Source organism: Ips typographus, linkage group LG5 (assembly GCF_016097725.1).
Source record: "Ips typographus isolate SLU linkage group LG5, UJ_Ityp_2.0, whole genome shotgun sequence".
NCBI classification, from domain to species: Eukaryota; Metazoa; Arthropoda; class Insecta; order Coleoptera; family Curculionidae; genus Ips; species Ips typographus.
Genome location: NC_138426.1, coordinates 6,882,621 through 6,898,606, shown reverse-complemented (window position 1 = coordinate 6,898,606; position 15,986 = coordinate 6,882,621). Strand labels below are relative to the sequence as shown.

Here is a 15,986-nt window from a genome sequence, read left to right as displayed (position 1 = left end):
CATTTAATTTTTCCGGCAAAATTCGGAAAAACGAGTTTCTAAGTAATTTGTTTTAACAAATAGCATGAGCGAGTGTGGTTTTAAAAATCATCGGCCGAAAAAATACCAGTTCACGGCCTAGGTATACAAATAACTATTTAAGCTCTTTCTAGTGATTTCGAAAATACTGACTGAAATGGCATTGCATTTCTGACTTTTGTATAGAGTGGTCACGGCAGCAAAACACATACATATGTCCTCGCATATGTCACTATTGCAAATCAATGCTCTTGACTCTGTGCAAAGATGAAGCATTTCATTGAGCCAAAATGAGCGTCATTCAACAATTAGTCACGTGACCACTATATCAGGAATTCTGATTAACATCTGGTGACCACCTGTCAAATCCACTCTTTCGTACACTGTCACTTACAACGTTGTCATACGTTTTATGCAAATCCAATGTTATGGTTTTCTGTTAGGAAAATTTTCAAGTGTCAATGGTATCGTCCAATACATCGTTGAAAAATAACTTTTAAGCTCTTTCCTTTGATGCAAAAAAAAATAATGTTTCATTATACAGGGTGGGCCAGTTTTAAATGTCAATAATTCACCAATCCATAGCCAATTAAAAAAATACGTTGACAGGCATTATATCATTTTTCTGAAAAATGTATTCTAAGGAAAATACAGTCCTTCAAATTTCTGTTTAAAATAGTATATTCTATATTAAGAGCGGAAAGTATATATTTGCCGCTTGCACATGAAATTTGCAGCTTGAGGCGAAGCCGAACGCTGCAATCATGTAAAAGCGGCAAAAGTACTTTTGGCTCGAAATATAGACGATATTTTTTCGACGACTGCTGTGGGGTGGATTAGAAGGACAACTCACATCATTTTCGTCGCTCGAACTCATTGTCACCGATAAATCACTTTGACGGAATGTGGTTATTTCAAACAGGTATGTCAAGCGTTGTTATGGAAACGCCGAAAAAAGTTGGTGACTAGATTGTTAGTAGAAAGCGAAAACGCTCTAGAGCAGAAAATGATTCACTTTCTGCGCACGTGCGGCGAATGACCACTTTCTGCTTTGAAATGGAAGCGTACATGAGGTACTTTCAAAGTCAGTCGTCGAAAAAATAATTTTTTTGTCATAACTGTCAAACCGTTGGAGCAATTTTAATCAAATTTGGAACACTCATTATGAAATTGATACTCATTATGAATGACGTTTGCGAAAATTCTCCTGTAGCCTAGATACAGGAAGATGGTTTTAATGTTTTTGCCTTCTACGTCTCTAGATATTTTTCAAAAATTACGTGTTTTTTTTTATTTCATTGTTTACGATGAAAAAGAAATTATCCCTTATAAAATTCTGATTTGAAACTTCCTTTACGATATAATTCAGTTATTACTTTCAAAGACCCAAAACTAACCCAACCCAACTTAAAAATTGTCTTGGAAAGAGAAAATTCACTTGAGAAGCTTAAAAAATTTAATTTTAGCTAGTTTTCATAGTTTCCAGACAAACTGAAAGACTTTAGTTTTGAAAATTGACTGAGAAACGATAAAAAATTATTTCAGAAGCTTAAAAATTGTGTTTGTAACCAGTTTTCATGCAAATTGAGAGACTTTAATATTAAAAATTGATTTGTACTTGTAGACATAAAAACTACTTTTTCTAGAATTTTTGACTACAAATTCATACCATTTAAACCTTAAAAATTGACTTGAACACCAAAAAGTGACTGTGAACTAATGAAAAGTAACAGCAGAAGCTTAAAATTTGCATTTGAAGTAAGTTATCATTATTTTAAGACAAATTTCAATATTTTAGTTTTGAAAATAGTCTTAGATAGAGAATCTTGAAAGTCTTGAATCTAATGACTCTTGAAAACTAACTTTTCTTGCTTTTTACTTTGCTTTTAATTTTCTTAGAATTCTGGACTATTTTTAGTGTTTCAAAACTGCTTTCAGGTTGGAAAATCGAGTTTCAAGACTATCTTTACCAATTTATTGACACAGCAAATTTAAAAAACAATTTTCACATTCTTCATAGACTTAAAATGGCATTCCAAGCTTTGTCACTATTCAATCGACTTCTAGACACCTCAGTGCTAAAAAATTGAGTTTTTATTAAAAATCTAGATTGTTTTTTGTGCTTTAAGGCTGTTTTCAGTGCCTCAAATCGAGCTTCAAGACTATCTTTACAAAATTTTTGACTTATCAGGTCTAAAAGCCAATTTGTACACTGTCCACAGTCTTGAAAATGTTATTTCAAGCTTCTTCAGTATTAAATTGACTTCGACACTCATCATAATTGCAATAAGTTGTAGCATCTCTAAAAAATTCACTGTTTTTAGTGCTTTTTAAGACTGAAAAATCGAGTTAAATAGAGAGAATATTTCCAAAAGTCAAGTTTCTTCAGTAATCAAAGTAAAAAATTTTGGTATCAAATGCTACGATATTAGTCTTGAGAACTAATTTTTAGAAATGAAATAGTTCGAAAATTTAATTTACTTCTAGACTTGTTCCAGTCCAGAAAATTGAGTTGTACACCAATTGAAGTCCTGAAAATAGACTTTTGGACTCTCTTTAGTCCTAGTAAAGTCAGTTCTAGCTTTAAAAGTCAACTTCTAAAGAAATTTCAAATTTCTAAAGATAATCTAAAAGTAAAAAATGAGTTTCATGCACAATACAATCTTTGTCTTGATTTCCGGACTGTTTTTAGTTCTTGAAATCCAGTTTCAGACATTCGACCATGATGGCAGTTTGAGAAAACAAATTATTAGACTATTCCTAGTAGTAAATAGCAAGTTTTTAGACTATTCGGTACAAATTTGGATTCTCACAAGGTTTGAACGTTTTGAACTTTTACACTATAAAACGATTTTTTAAATTGAAATTTGAAGGACTGTAGGTTTCTTAGGAAACGTTTTTCAGAAAAATGACATAATGCAAGTCAACTTATTTTTTGATTGGCTATCGAGTGGTGAATTATTGACACTTAAAACTGGGCCAGCCTGTATTTCTGACTTTAATTCATTTTCAATAGGATTCATCAGTTTGAGTTGAGTTAGAGTTGGTTACGGAAAAAATGGTATACCTCCCTGGATTTTATTGTCAATTTACTGGCAACATAGCAAATTTCAGGGCCGTAATTCGCAGATTTCAAAAATACTAACGGAAATTGGGTTTGGGACATTTCAACTGACATTCTTTAGCTTTTCTTGGTAATAATCACAGTTTCAGTAAAGTAAGGTTTGTTTATGGAAAAAACACAATACTACTCTGAATTTTAAGGTCAATTTACTGGTTACACAGCCAGTTTCAATGCCGTAACTCCCAGATTTCGAAAATACTGACTGAAATGGCATTGCATTTCTGACTTTCGTATAGAGTGATCACGGCAGCAAAACACCTATAGTTTCCTAGGTATAAATAAAAAAGCACAAAGTTCAAAATCTGCTCTCTTCTCAGGCTTAAGGGCTACAAGCGTGGGCTTTTGATATGTTAACTTTCCGAAAAAAACTAAAATGGCATTTGGAAAACAGTCAGGAAGAATTTAGCCAACGCACACTTGTTACTGTCAGTAAAAATTGTACCTAGATGGTCATAAAAGTGTGGGAGAACCCCTATTCAGGTGTTCAAGGCGTCTAGCACGCGTCTAGACGCTATGTACCACCTAGCCCAGGGTGGGAGGTGGTACCGTACGACGGTGACGACAAACCGCGTCTCGCAAATCTTTCCGCACTTTTCTTTGAGTTGTTATACAATTGAGTTGAGTCCGCTTTTGCAAGTGTTGCGTTCATTTGATTGGTGGTAATCGCACGTGCCAGAGTTTACAAACAGTGTTAGCAATGTCGTCCAGCACCTTTAAACGACCTACCAGATCGCTCAATGTTATGGAAAAGTTAAAGGCCATTACAAGGGTTAGTGTCAATGGTGAGACCAAAGCCTCAGTGGCTAGATCTCTTGGAGTACCAGAGTCGACGTTAAGGGGCTGGTGCAAAAATCAAGACAAAATCCGTAACCAAGTCAGGATGCTGTGCCCTACCGAGGAAAATTCAAACCATGGGGAGGTTAAAAATGTACCAAAACGATTCAATCTAGCGTATAGGCCTATCACATATGCCTCAGCTGTGGAAAAACCCGACCAAATATACCAGTACCAAGAAAATCTGCATCAACAAGCCTGCCATAGCTATCCACAGGTAATTATTCAGCAAGAACTGACCAGGGAACGAGAAACAATCACAGAAAACGATCATCAAACAGAAAAACCAAAAAATGTCCAAAATCATGGTTCAGTGTTGGACAATTTGCCTGTCATCCAGAACCATCTGAACCAAATTGAAACCGAAGACGTGGAGATTGTGGACCCCATGGAAGCTATGGAACATGGCAACCAGTTCTTGAGGTGGCTGGAAGAGTGTAGTAATCCCGCTGTTACTACATTCCAGGTAAAAACCGTGCAAACTTTGATGAAAAATTTACAAAACGCGTTTGAACAACGTAGTCAATCCAATAGTAAAGTGAAGAAGTAAATGATTTTTTTAAATTGTTTGCAAATAATAAATAAACCAAAATGTAAACCAAAGCTACGATTAAACCGTTTTGAGGTAAAATACTGCTTTTACCATGTACAGGGTGATCGAATAAAGGCGTTGTTGTGTTACTGAAGGAAACTTTAGTTGAATTTTATCGCTTTATTCAATCACCCTATAGAGAGTAACAACAAATATTTTGTGATATAGCTGTAAATAAATTTTTATGTATCCATGTAGCATTGTTGCCATATATTTTATTTAACATAAATTTATAATGTGCCATATTACGTAATGATTGATTGTTTATTATCGTTAGACTAATCTACGTTTAAATGACAACACTGCAGTTCTATCTAAGTCAAGATTTTGTGGTAACCACTACAGGGTGTACTAATGTTAAGTAAATTGTTGTATTGTTTTTTTTTTTGGCTAAGTCAACAAGCTTTGACTTGGCAAGAATTTGTTGTTTTGTACCGGGTATTAACAGTATTTTTGTATCAAAATAAAATCGTATAATAAATTCAGTTGTTTTATTTTTTGCGTTAAACAAAAATGCACAATCTAGTTATAGTTGATTATTTACGTTTTTAAGAAAAATCCTAGGTAAGTATATGAGTATGTATTCAAAAAAAATCTTAAACAGGTTCGATTTACAGGGACGTCAAACCAAACAAAACTACTTAATTTGACATGTATACAGTGTGTCCTAGATAAGGAGGGCCACTATGGGGATCTTGAAAACGTTTAAAGATACAGATTTGGTTAAATGGGAGAAAAGTTGCGTAATGATGACCTTAATATATTTTTTTTGTTCAAACGGACGTGAAGTACTCATTTCACGTACTGTTTAGCGGCCGTGAAATGCACTTCTGACTCTGAGCAAAGATGAAGCATTTCATTGAGCCAAAATGAGCGTCATTCAACAATTAGTCACGTGACCACTATATCAGGAATTCTGATTAACATCTTGTGACCACCTGTCAAATCCACTGTTTCGTAAACTGTCACTTACAACGTTGCCATACGTTTTATGCAAATCCAATGTTATGGTTTTCAAGACCTACTTTTTAAGTTAGGAAGTGTCAATGGTATCGTTCAATACATCGTTGAAAAATACATTTTAAGCTCTTTCCGGTGATACAAAAAAAAAAATATATTTCATTATATTTCTGACTTGAATTCATTTTCAATAGGATTCATCACAGTTTGAGTTGAGTTAGAGTTGTTTACGGAAAAAATGGCATACTGTTCTCGCGGACTGAGTTTACCCGTGCGTCATCCCCCTGTGATTTAGAAGTAGACATGCATTATTGACTTCATCCTTGTCTATTGTTCACTTTCAGAAAGGGTAAATATCTAAATGAATGTCTTCCAAAAAAAAAACATTTACTGATTAGCGCTTCTATTTCAGTCATTGTCAGTTTGAAAACCATCGAAATTTATTTGATTTGTTTACTATTAATTCTTTTCCGTTTCTTTGTGTTGTTAATCATTTATAAAGTTTTCTATTTACCACACCACCACAGTTCTTTTAAGAGCTATTGTTTCTACGCTTTTAACATTCTGTAAGTACTTTCATAATGTTATTATTAATATTTTTTTTTTTCTGTCGGCTGTCACGATCTAACCAAAATTGGCATAATTACTAACCTGTTTTGAAAAAAAAGTGGGAGTGTCTATTATGGTTTTTATTTAGCCCTTTGGTTTTTCCTAAATTCGGAATTACTTACTATTACAGTATTTTTTTAGAAAATGTCTGGAAAAATTCTCTACAGACCAGCCCAGCAGTTAATTCTTAACCTTTGTGAATATTTTGAATTGGAAAAAACTAATGGAGGACTTTTAGAAGCTTTATCATCTGTTCAGGAAGAAAATAAGAAATTTTAAGACCTTACATATTCTTACTGATGTATTTTTTTTGATACTAGAAGGTTGCAACTGCTTTGAAAATTTCCCGCAAAACTGTTTATTCGATTCGGAAAAAGCAAGCAAGTAATCTTATGATTTCCTCACCTAGAAAACGTAAATCGAGATGTTATCGACGGGCCAAGACCACTGATTTATCTGAAAGCATTAAAATGGATGTTCGAAATACATTATATGATGTGTACAGGGTGATTGATTGAATTTTGACCACCCCCTTAACTTCCATAATTTTGATTTTAGCAAAAAACGTTAAATACAAAACTAGTAGATATTTAGGTCTACTTTATTCTTAGATAAACAGTTATTATACAGGGTGTCCTAAATTTTAGTAACGAACCAAACTTATGTTTTTTTAAACACAATGACCAACTTTTTATCCGATATTTGCATTCTACGTCAAATTTTAGGAATTGATGTAAAATTTCTGTATCGATATTCAACTGTTTCCGCAGCATCTGTTACTTTAACAATGTTTCCTCGACTATGTGATTAAGAGTTAATTTAGTTACTCAAATTTGGGGCAGCCTGTATAATAACTGTGTATCTAAGAGTAAAAGTAGACCCAAATATCTATAACTGTTGCTACAACTAGTTTTTTTACTAAAATCAAAAATACGGAAGTTAAGGGGGTGGTTAAAATTCAAACAATCAAGGACGCTGCTGCGGAAACAGACATTTTACATCAATTAGACCCACCCTTATAATAACTGCTTATCTAAGAATAAAGTAGAATTAAATATCTACATCTAAATTGATACAACAAGTTTTTTTACTAAAATCAAAAATAAGGAAGTTAAGGGGGTGTCCAGAATTCAATCAATCAAGGACGCTGCTGCGGAAACAGTTATACAACGATATAGACATTTTACATCAGTTAGGCCTAGAATTTGACGTAGAATTCAAATTTCGATTAAAAAGTTGATCATTGTATTTAAAAAAACATAAGTTTGTTTCGTTACTCAAATTTAGGACACCCTGTATAATAACTATTTATCTAAGAATAAAGTAGATCTAAATGTCTACTAGTTTTGTATTTAACGTTTTTTGCTAAAATCAAATTTAAGGAAGTTAAGGGGGTGGTCAAAATTAAATCAATCACCCTGTAAAGGGTGCTGCATTTTCGATGGTTGTACGGGGTACAGAGAAAACGGTAATAGATAGAAAAAAAGTAGCATACGTGTTCCGATCTCATTTTCCGAGCTGAGATGACTGGCGAAGAGTGGGCTGCGCAAACTTCTTTTGTTTCAAAGATACGGGGGGTTTTTGAAAAATGATAATTTTTCAACCTCCTCTGTATTTCTTTTGCTATAAAAGTTATTAAAAAAATAAAAACGGTATCTGGTACAACTTTTCACGTAGAATCCAATGACGTAGCCGGTTTTTTTCTATTACGTTTAGTTTTTGGCATATGGCAGTAAGTTACAATTTTTTAAATGGAACACCCTATATATTTGTACGTCATTTAATTCTGTTCATTTTTACCTTTTCAACAGTGTATTACAATATATAAGTTTGTAAAGGTTAATCCTTTTATTTAAAAAAAAAGTCGTTTGCTAAGTTAAAAAAATGCCAATATCTAAAATACGAAACAAAAACAATCGGAAATCATATAAACTAACATATCAGAAAATTCAATATTTTTAATAAATCCTATAATTAAAAAAAATCTAAATTACAAACAGTTCTACCGTCGCTTTAATAAGAAAAGTGGCCATTTCTATTTTCTACTATTTTTAAGGTAGAAGTTAAAAAAACTGTTTATAAACGACATTAATATGAACATAGCCAGATTTTGTTTCGACTGTGGGTATTTTTATTATTTAGCCCGTTTTTGTTAAAGAAACGCCTTTTTTCTAATTACCAAGATTAACATTTACAAACTTATATGTTTTAATACACCGTTGAAAAAGTAAAAATCAACAGAATTAAATGACATAAAAATATATAGGGTGTTCCATTTAAAAAAATATAACTTACTGTCATATGTCAGAAACTAAACGTAATAGAAAAAAACTGACTACGCCATTGGATTCTACGTCAAAATTTCTACCGGAAACCGTTTTTCCTTTTTTGATAACTTTAATAGCAAATGAAATACAGAGGAGGTTCCAAAATGACCATTTTTCAAAAACCCCCCGTATCTTTGAAACAAAAGAAGTTTGCGCAGCCCACTCTTCGCCAGTCATCTCAGCTCGGAAAAAGATATCAGAACCTGTATGCTACTTTTTTTCTATCTATTACCGTTTTCTCTGTACCCCGTAAAACCACCGAAATGCACCCTGTACAACGATAGTATGTTAATAATAGTAAAATATATCTACTTTTGTAAGAAACATCTATTAACATTTCATTGTTTCCAGAGACTGAGATTTTTCGGTTGCATTATAGATTTTTCATAAAAATTTCTTCAAACATATTAATAATAAAGTCATAGAAAAAATAAAATAAGCGTCTAAAATGTTTTCCAGCGGGTTTAAAATAAAATAAGTGGATTGCAACCTGAAAATGAGATATGAGATACTACAGCAGCACACAGAATGTCTTATTCAATTTTTAATTTGTTGTATTTATTTTAGAGAAACATGTAACCTAACCTAACCTAAATCAAGAGCTTAAAGTTAAAGAAATACTACATATTGGTGATACATCTCTGCGAATTTCGGTAAATAAATTAGGTTTCAAATTTAGACGGAATTCTATGATCCAAACGGAGACTTCTCATAAATAAAAAATGTTATTTCGGTCAAGATATTTTTGATTTGCTTTGGTATAAGGTGTTTTAGTGCAAATTTGCATCCAAAGATCTCTACTTTCTGACTGACAATACACGCAAAATTTTAAACGTGACGAAGCTTTAGACACGCCTTTTTCTATAATATGAACACAACAGGTTTGTTGACGAAAACTTGATTTGATTCATATGATTATAAATGACGTAGCCTTCGTGACGAACGGGTAAACTCACTCCGCGAGAACAGTACCTCCCTGGATTTTATTGTCAATTTACTGGCAACACAGCAAATTTCAGAGCCGTAATTCGCAGATTTCAAAAATACTAACGGAAATTGGGTTTGGGACATTTCAACTGACATTCTTTAGCTTTTGTTGGTAATAATCACAGTTTCAGTAACGTAAGGTTTGTTTATAGAAAAACACAATACTGCTCTGAATTTTAAGGTCAATTTACTGGTTACACAGCAAGTTTCAATGCCGTAACTCCCCGATTTCGAAAATACTGACTGAAATGGCGTTGCATTTCTGATTTTCGTATAGAGTGATCACGGCAGCAAAACACCTATAGTTTCCTAGGTATAAACAAAAAACCAAAGAGTTCAAAATCTACTCTCTTCTCACGCTTAATGGCTACAAGCCAGGACTTTTGATATGTTAACTTTCCGAAAAAAACTAAAATGGCATTTGGAAAACACTCAAGAAGAATTTAGCCAACGCACACTTGTTGCTGTCAATAAAAATTGTACCTAGATGGCCATAAAAGTGTGGGAGAACCGCTATTCAGGTGTTCAAGGCGTCTAGCACGTGACTTAAAGTACCACGCTAGGGGCGCTATGTACCACCTAGCCCAGGGTGGGGGGTGGTACCGTACGACGGTCAATAGAACCGCGTCTTGCCAATCTTTCCGCACTTTTCTTTGAGTTGTTATACAATTGAGTTGAGTCCGCTTTTGCAACTGTTGCGTTCATTTGATTGGTGGTAATCGCACGTGCCAGTGTTTACAGTGTTAACAATGTCGTCTAGCACCTTTAAACGACCTACCAGATCGCTCAATGCTATAGAAAAGCTAAAGGCCATTACTAGGGTTAGTGTCAATGGCGAGACCAAAGCCTCAGTGGCTAGATCTCTTGGAGTACCAGAGTCCACGTTAAGGGGCTGGTGCAAAAATCAAGACAAAATCCGTAACCAAGTCAGGATGCTGTGCCCTACCGAGGAAAATTCAAACCATGGGGAGGTTAAAAATGTACCAAAACGATTCAATCTAGCGTATAGGCCCATCACATATGCCTCAGCTGTGGAAAAACCCGACCAAATATACCAGTACCAAGAAAATCTGCATCAACAAGCCTGCCATAGCTATCCACAGGTAATTATTCAGCAAGAACTGACCAGGGAACGAGAAACAATCACAGAAAATGATCATCAAACCGAAAAACCAAAAAATGTCCAAAATCATGGTTCAGTGTTGGACACTTTGCCTGTCATCCAGAACCATCTCAACCAAATTGAAACCGGAAACGTGGAGATTGTGGACCCCATGGAAGCTATGGAACATGGCAACCAGTTCTTGAGGTGGCTGGAAGAGTGTAGTAATCCCGCTGTTACTACAGTCCAGGTAAAAACCGTGCAAACGTTGATGAAAAATTTACAAAACGCGTTTGAACAACGTAGTCAATCCAATAGTAAAGTGAAGAAGTAAGTGATTTTTTTAAATTTTTTGCAAATAATAAATAAACCAAAATGTAAACCAAAGCTACGATTAAACCGTTTTGAGGTAAAATACTGCTTTTACCATGTACAGGGTGATCGAATAAAGGCGTTGTGATGTTACTGAAGGAAACTTTAGTTGAATTTTATCGCTTTATTCAATCACCCTATAGAGAGTAACAACAAATATTTTGTGATATAGCTGTAAATAAATTTTTATGTATCCATGTAGCATTGTTGCCATATATTTTATTTAACATAAATTTATAATGTGCCATATTACGTAATGATTGATTGTTTATTATCGTTAGACTAATCTACGTTTAAATGACAACACTGCAGTTCTATCTAAGTCAAGATTTTGTGGTAACCACTACAGGGTGTACTAATGTTAAGTAAGTTGTATTGTTTTTTTTTGGCAAGTCAACAAGCTTTGACTTGGCAAGAATTTGTTGTTTTGTACCGGGTATTAACAGTATTTTTGTATCAAAATAAAATCATATAATAAATTCAGTTGTTTTATTTTTTGCGTTAAAGAAAAATGCACAATCTAGATATAGTTGATTATTTACGTTTTTAAGAAACATTCTAGGTAAGTATACGAGTATGTATTCAAAAAAATCTTAAACAGGTTCGATTTACAGGGACGTCAAACCAAACCAAACTTCTTAATTTGACATGTATACAGTGTGTCCTAGATAAGGAGGGCCACTATGGGGATCTTGAAAACGTTTAGAGATACAGATTTGGTTAAATGGGAGAAAAGTTGCGTAATGATGACCTTAATATATTTTTTTTTTATTTGGAAAACGTCGAAATTTGTTTTGGTTTTTGTGATATTTTGAAAAAAAGTTAATTCTTTGATTTAACATTTTCTTTTTTTTGTGACGTTAATATTGAAACTAGACCAAATTTAATGACACTTCCCCACTGAAAGCCCTTTTTTATTTCGAATTCAATAATGCATGAAACTTAAATTTTATTTATTTTTACTTCTTTTATTTTTGGGATTGGAGAAACTGTTTTTTTGTTTTATTTTTAAGTTTCAAATTAATTTCAACCATTAAATAACCTGAACAATTTATTAACCTAAGCAATTTTTAATTAAAAAACAATAAAAAATTATTTTCAGATCCGTAATAGGACATATCATTAAATTCGGAATAAACAGGGCTTTCAGGAAACAATGACCGCATTTAAAAAAGGTTGAGGTTGATGATGATTCGGTCAAGACGAAACGTCGGAATGAAAAACTGATACTGTCATTTTAAAGAGATTTAAAAGTTGCTGTGGAGAAGTGTCATTAGTTTTGGTCTAAGTCCAATATTAACGTCGCAAAAAAATAAAATGTCAGAAATCAGAAAATTAACTTTTTCAAAATATCTCAAAAACCAAACAAACGTTTTCTAAATGCCTTTATGATTACGCAACTTTTCTCCCATTTAACCAAAACTGTATCTCTAACCGTTTCCAAGATCGCAATAGTGGACCTCCTCATCTTAGACCCACTGTATAATTTCAAAAAGAAAGCCAAAGTGCAAAACAAACAAATACTATAACAAGCCTAAAGTTGGAAATTCTAAGCCAAATTTAAAGTTGATTTACCATTTACCCTTATTTTACAGAAATATGGATATTAGAACAATTTTCCAGGTCAAAAATGTGTATCACCGAATTGCTATTGTTAGAATATTATACTGCAGGTGAAGGTTTCAATTCAAGTCCACGTGTGCAGAAATTAGGTAAATCAGCACTGTTCATAGTTTATGATTGGTCATAAAAGCAGCTTTCAGCTGGCTGCTTTTTTTGACCAATCACAAGCTATTCACTATACTGACCATATTTGCGTAAATTTCAGAATAGTGGATAGTTTGTGATTGGTCAAAACAAGCAGCTTTCAGCTTACTGCTTTTTCTTGACCAATTACAAACTATACCCACTGTACTGAGATTTACCCAAATCAACCACGTGTAAATTTAGTTTCAAACTCAATACGCGGTGTTGTCAGGTTTAACTGGCTAATTTGTGAGCATTTCGATGAAAAAGCACCTAAACGAGTAAAAATATCGATTTTATCTTGTGCCTTAAACTGTCAAGTCATTCAATTATCCAAAAACAACATATGCAGTAGTGGTCTATGCATTAAATCAGGAAGCCATTGATAATCGTCGACCAATGAGCCTCTAACCGATTAAGGTCATGATAAGCCTAAAGGGACAGGGCCAGATTTCGTTTAGCCGAAATGATGCGTGTTATCTAGTAGATGCACACAGCGGCCAAAATCGAAAAAGGGACGCGGCCAAAAGGGTGGAATTGTACCTTTTTGAACGTTCGACGGTTTTTGCGTACTGGGTGTCGTCATCTGGACTTTAGCTGGTATACTTGACAGGGCCGACCCACTGATTTTTATGTATTATAGACAAAGAGTTTTGCAAGAATGGGAAACTCGTTTTATTCCGGATCTGGCAAATGATGACTGAGTCTCATGTCAATCGATAAATTTGCGACGTAGGAAGATATATCGCCGTATTATATTCCATCGACCTACAAACGAACTTTCATTGAGGTAGGTCAATATCACAGAAAATATGCCGGATGTAACGGCGGAATAGAATAATTGCGTTAAATGCTGAGTACGGAATGGGTTCGTGGGCGTATGACGGAGAAAAACGGTCTTCTACCTGTTGCAATAAAATTTTTAAAGTCGGCCCTTTTTAATAAATTAGCCAAGGGAAAGTAGGTACTTTTCGTCTAATAAATAAATCTACTTGTTGTTCTCTTGAAACGTTTGAGTAATAAGCTAAACATTTATTTCAACACGTTTCCTATTCTTCATTTTTAGACACGTGCTGGCTTTTGCAATCGATCAGTTAATCTGCTTTTGGGCAATTAGCCAGCTCAATCATCTCAAAACATTTATCCGCTGACAGAATTTTTTCAGTTTTTATTAAAAATCGACCAGTTACCCTTCTTTCAAAAATGTTTGGCTGCTAGCAATGTAAAAAAAATCTTGCAAGTTCTATGACACTATAAGTATGTAGACATCTTAAAAAATGACTTCCAAAATCCACTGACCAAGCTCAAATTAGATTATCATGTCAATTTTTAAGCCACTGATTTAAAGCCATGCAACTTGAAAATTGTCTTTGACTGTTCAATTTGACTTCCAAACCCTGAACATTGACTTACCAAGCTTCAAATTAGACTATCAATTCAGTTTGCAAGTTTTTTTCATTGGTTTGCCCATTTTTGTGTTGATAATTGGTTTACAAATTAATAATTTAGCTTTTTAACTGTAAAAATTGACTTGAAAACTTATAACTCAAGTTTCCAGGTTTGAAAATCCGTTAATAAGCTTTAAAATGGCCTATCAAGTCCATTTTCACGACATTGACTTGTCTTACTACTAAATATAAATATGTAGAAAGTTATAGCAATTTTTGGAAGACTTTTAGTAGTATTTTAAAGGTTTTGTTTAGTTTTACATTTCAACAAGCTGATGTGATGCCATCCTTATTTTGTTTTAAATTTTAGAAAATTGCCAGATATCTCTAGAACTGTTCTAAACTTTCAAGCAGTTTTTTAAAATTGCTACAAGCATCTAGAACCTCCCAAAAGTTGCCAGAAGCCTCTACGACTATCCTAAAACTTTCAAACAATTTTAGAGAATTGCCAGAAGTCTCTAGAACTGTCCTAAACCTTCTAGCAGTTTTTGAAAATTGCCAGAAACCCTTACAACTGTCCTAAACTTTCAATCAATTTTAGAGAATTGCCAGAAGTCTCTAGAACTGTCCTAAACTTTCAAACAATTTTTCAAAATTGCTACAAGCTTCTAGAACCTCGAAGCAATTTTTGAAAATTGCTACAAGCTTCTAGAACCTCCCAAAAGTTGCCTTAAACCAATACAACTATCTTAAAACTTTCAAACAATTTTAGAAATTTGCCAAAAGTCTCAAGAACTGTCCTAAACCTTCTAGCAGTTTTTGAAAATTGCCAGAAACCCTTACAACTGTCCTAACTTTTCAATCAATTTTAAAGAATTGCCATAAGCTTCTAGAACTTCCTTGAAGTTGTCGAAAGCCTCTACAGCTTTCCAAAAGTTGCCAGAAGCCTCTACAACTATCCTAAAACCTTCAAACAATTTTAGAAAGTTGCCAGAAGTCTCTAGAACTGTGCTACCCCTTTTAGCAGGTTTTGAAAATTGCTAGAAACTCCTAAAACTGTCTTAAACTCTCAATCAATTTTAGAGAATTGCCATAAGCTTCTAGAACTTTCCTGAAGTTGTCGAAAGCCTCTAGAACTTCCCAAAAGTTGCCTGAAGCCTCTACAACTATCCTAAAACTTTCAAACAATTTTAGAGAGTTGCCAGAAGTCTCTAGAACTGTCCTAAACCTTCTAGAAGTTTTTGAAAATTGCCAGAAACCTCTACAACTGTCCTAAACTTTCAATCAATTTTATAGAATTGCCATAAACTTCTAGAACTTCCTTGAAGTTGTCAAAAGCTTCTAGAACCTTCCAAAAGTTGCCTGAAGACTCTACAACTATCCTAAAACTTTCAAACAATTTTAGAAAGTTGCCAAATGCCTCTAGAACTGTCCTGAACCTTCAAGCAATTTTTGAAAATTGCTACAACCTTCTAAAACCTCCCAAAAGTTGCCAGAAGCCTCTACAACCATCCTAAAACTTTCAAACAATTTTAGAGAGTTGCCAGAGGTCTCTAGAACTGTGCTAAACCTTCTAGCAGGTTTTGAAAATTGCTAGAAACCCCTACAACTGTCTTAAACTCTCAATCAATTTTAGAGAATTGCCATAAGCTTCTAGAACTTCCCTGAAGTTGTCGAAAGCCTCTAGAACTTCCCAAAAGTTGCCAGAAGCCTCTACAACTATCCTAAAACCTTCAAACAATTTTAGAAAGTTGCCAGAAGTCTCTAGAGCTGTGCTAAACCTTCTAGCAGTTTTTGAAAATTGCTAGAAACCTCTACAACTGTCCTAAACTTTCAATCAATTTTAGAGAATTGCCATAAGCTTCTAGAACTTCCCTAAAGTTAAATCAAAAGCCTCTAGAACCTCACAATAGTTGCCAGAAGCTTC

General features: G+C 33.9%; 2 protein-coding genes across 2 annotated transcripts in view; one reads left to right on the top strand and one right to left on the bottom strand.

Moving 5' to 3' along the window:
• The window catches only part of lobo (coiled-coil domain-containing protein lost boys), a 68,849-nt gene that overhangs the window by 26,782 nt on the left and 26,081 nt on the right, over positions 1 to 15,986 (bottom strand). The window lies entirely within an intron of this gene.
• On the top strand, positions 10,063 to 11,272 carry LOC145729523 (uncharacterized). The gene has a single exon (XM_081980316.1). It carries the CDS (start codon positions 10,201 to 10,203, stop codon positions 10,885 to 10,887), a length of 687 nt encoding a protein of 228 aa, XP_081836442.1. The 5' UTR covers positions 10,063 to 10,200; the 3' UTR covers positions 10,888 to 11,272.

Excerpts from the sequence above, each read along its gene's own strand:
- LOC145729523 (XM_081980316.1), top strand. The coding sequence starts at position 10,201 with ATGTCGTCTAGCACCTTTAAACGACCTACCAGATCGCTCAATGCTATA.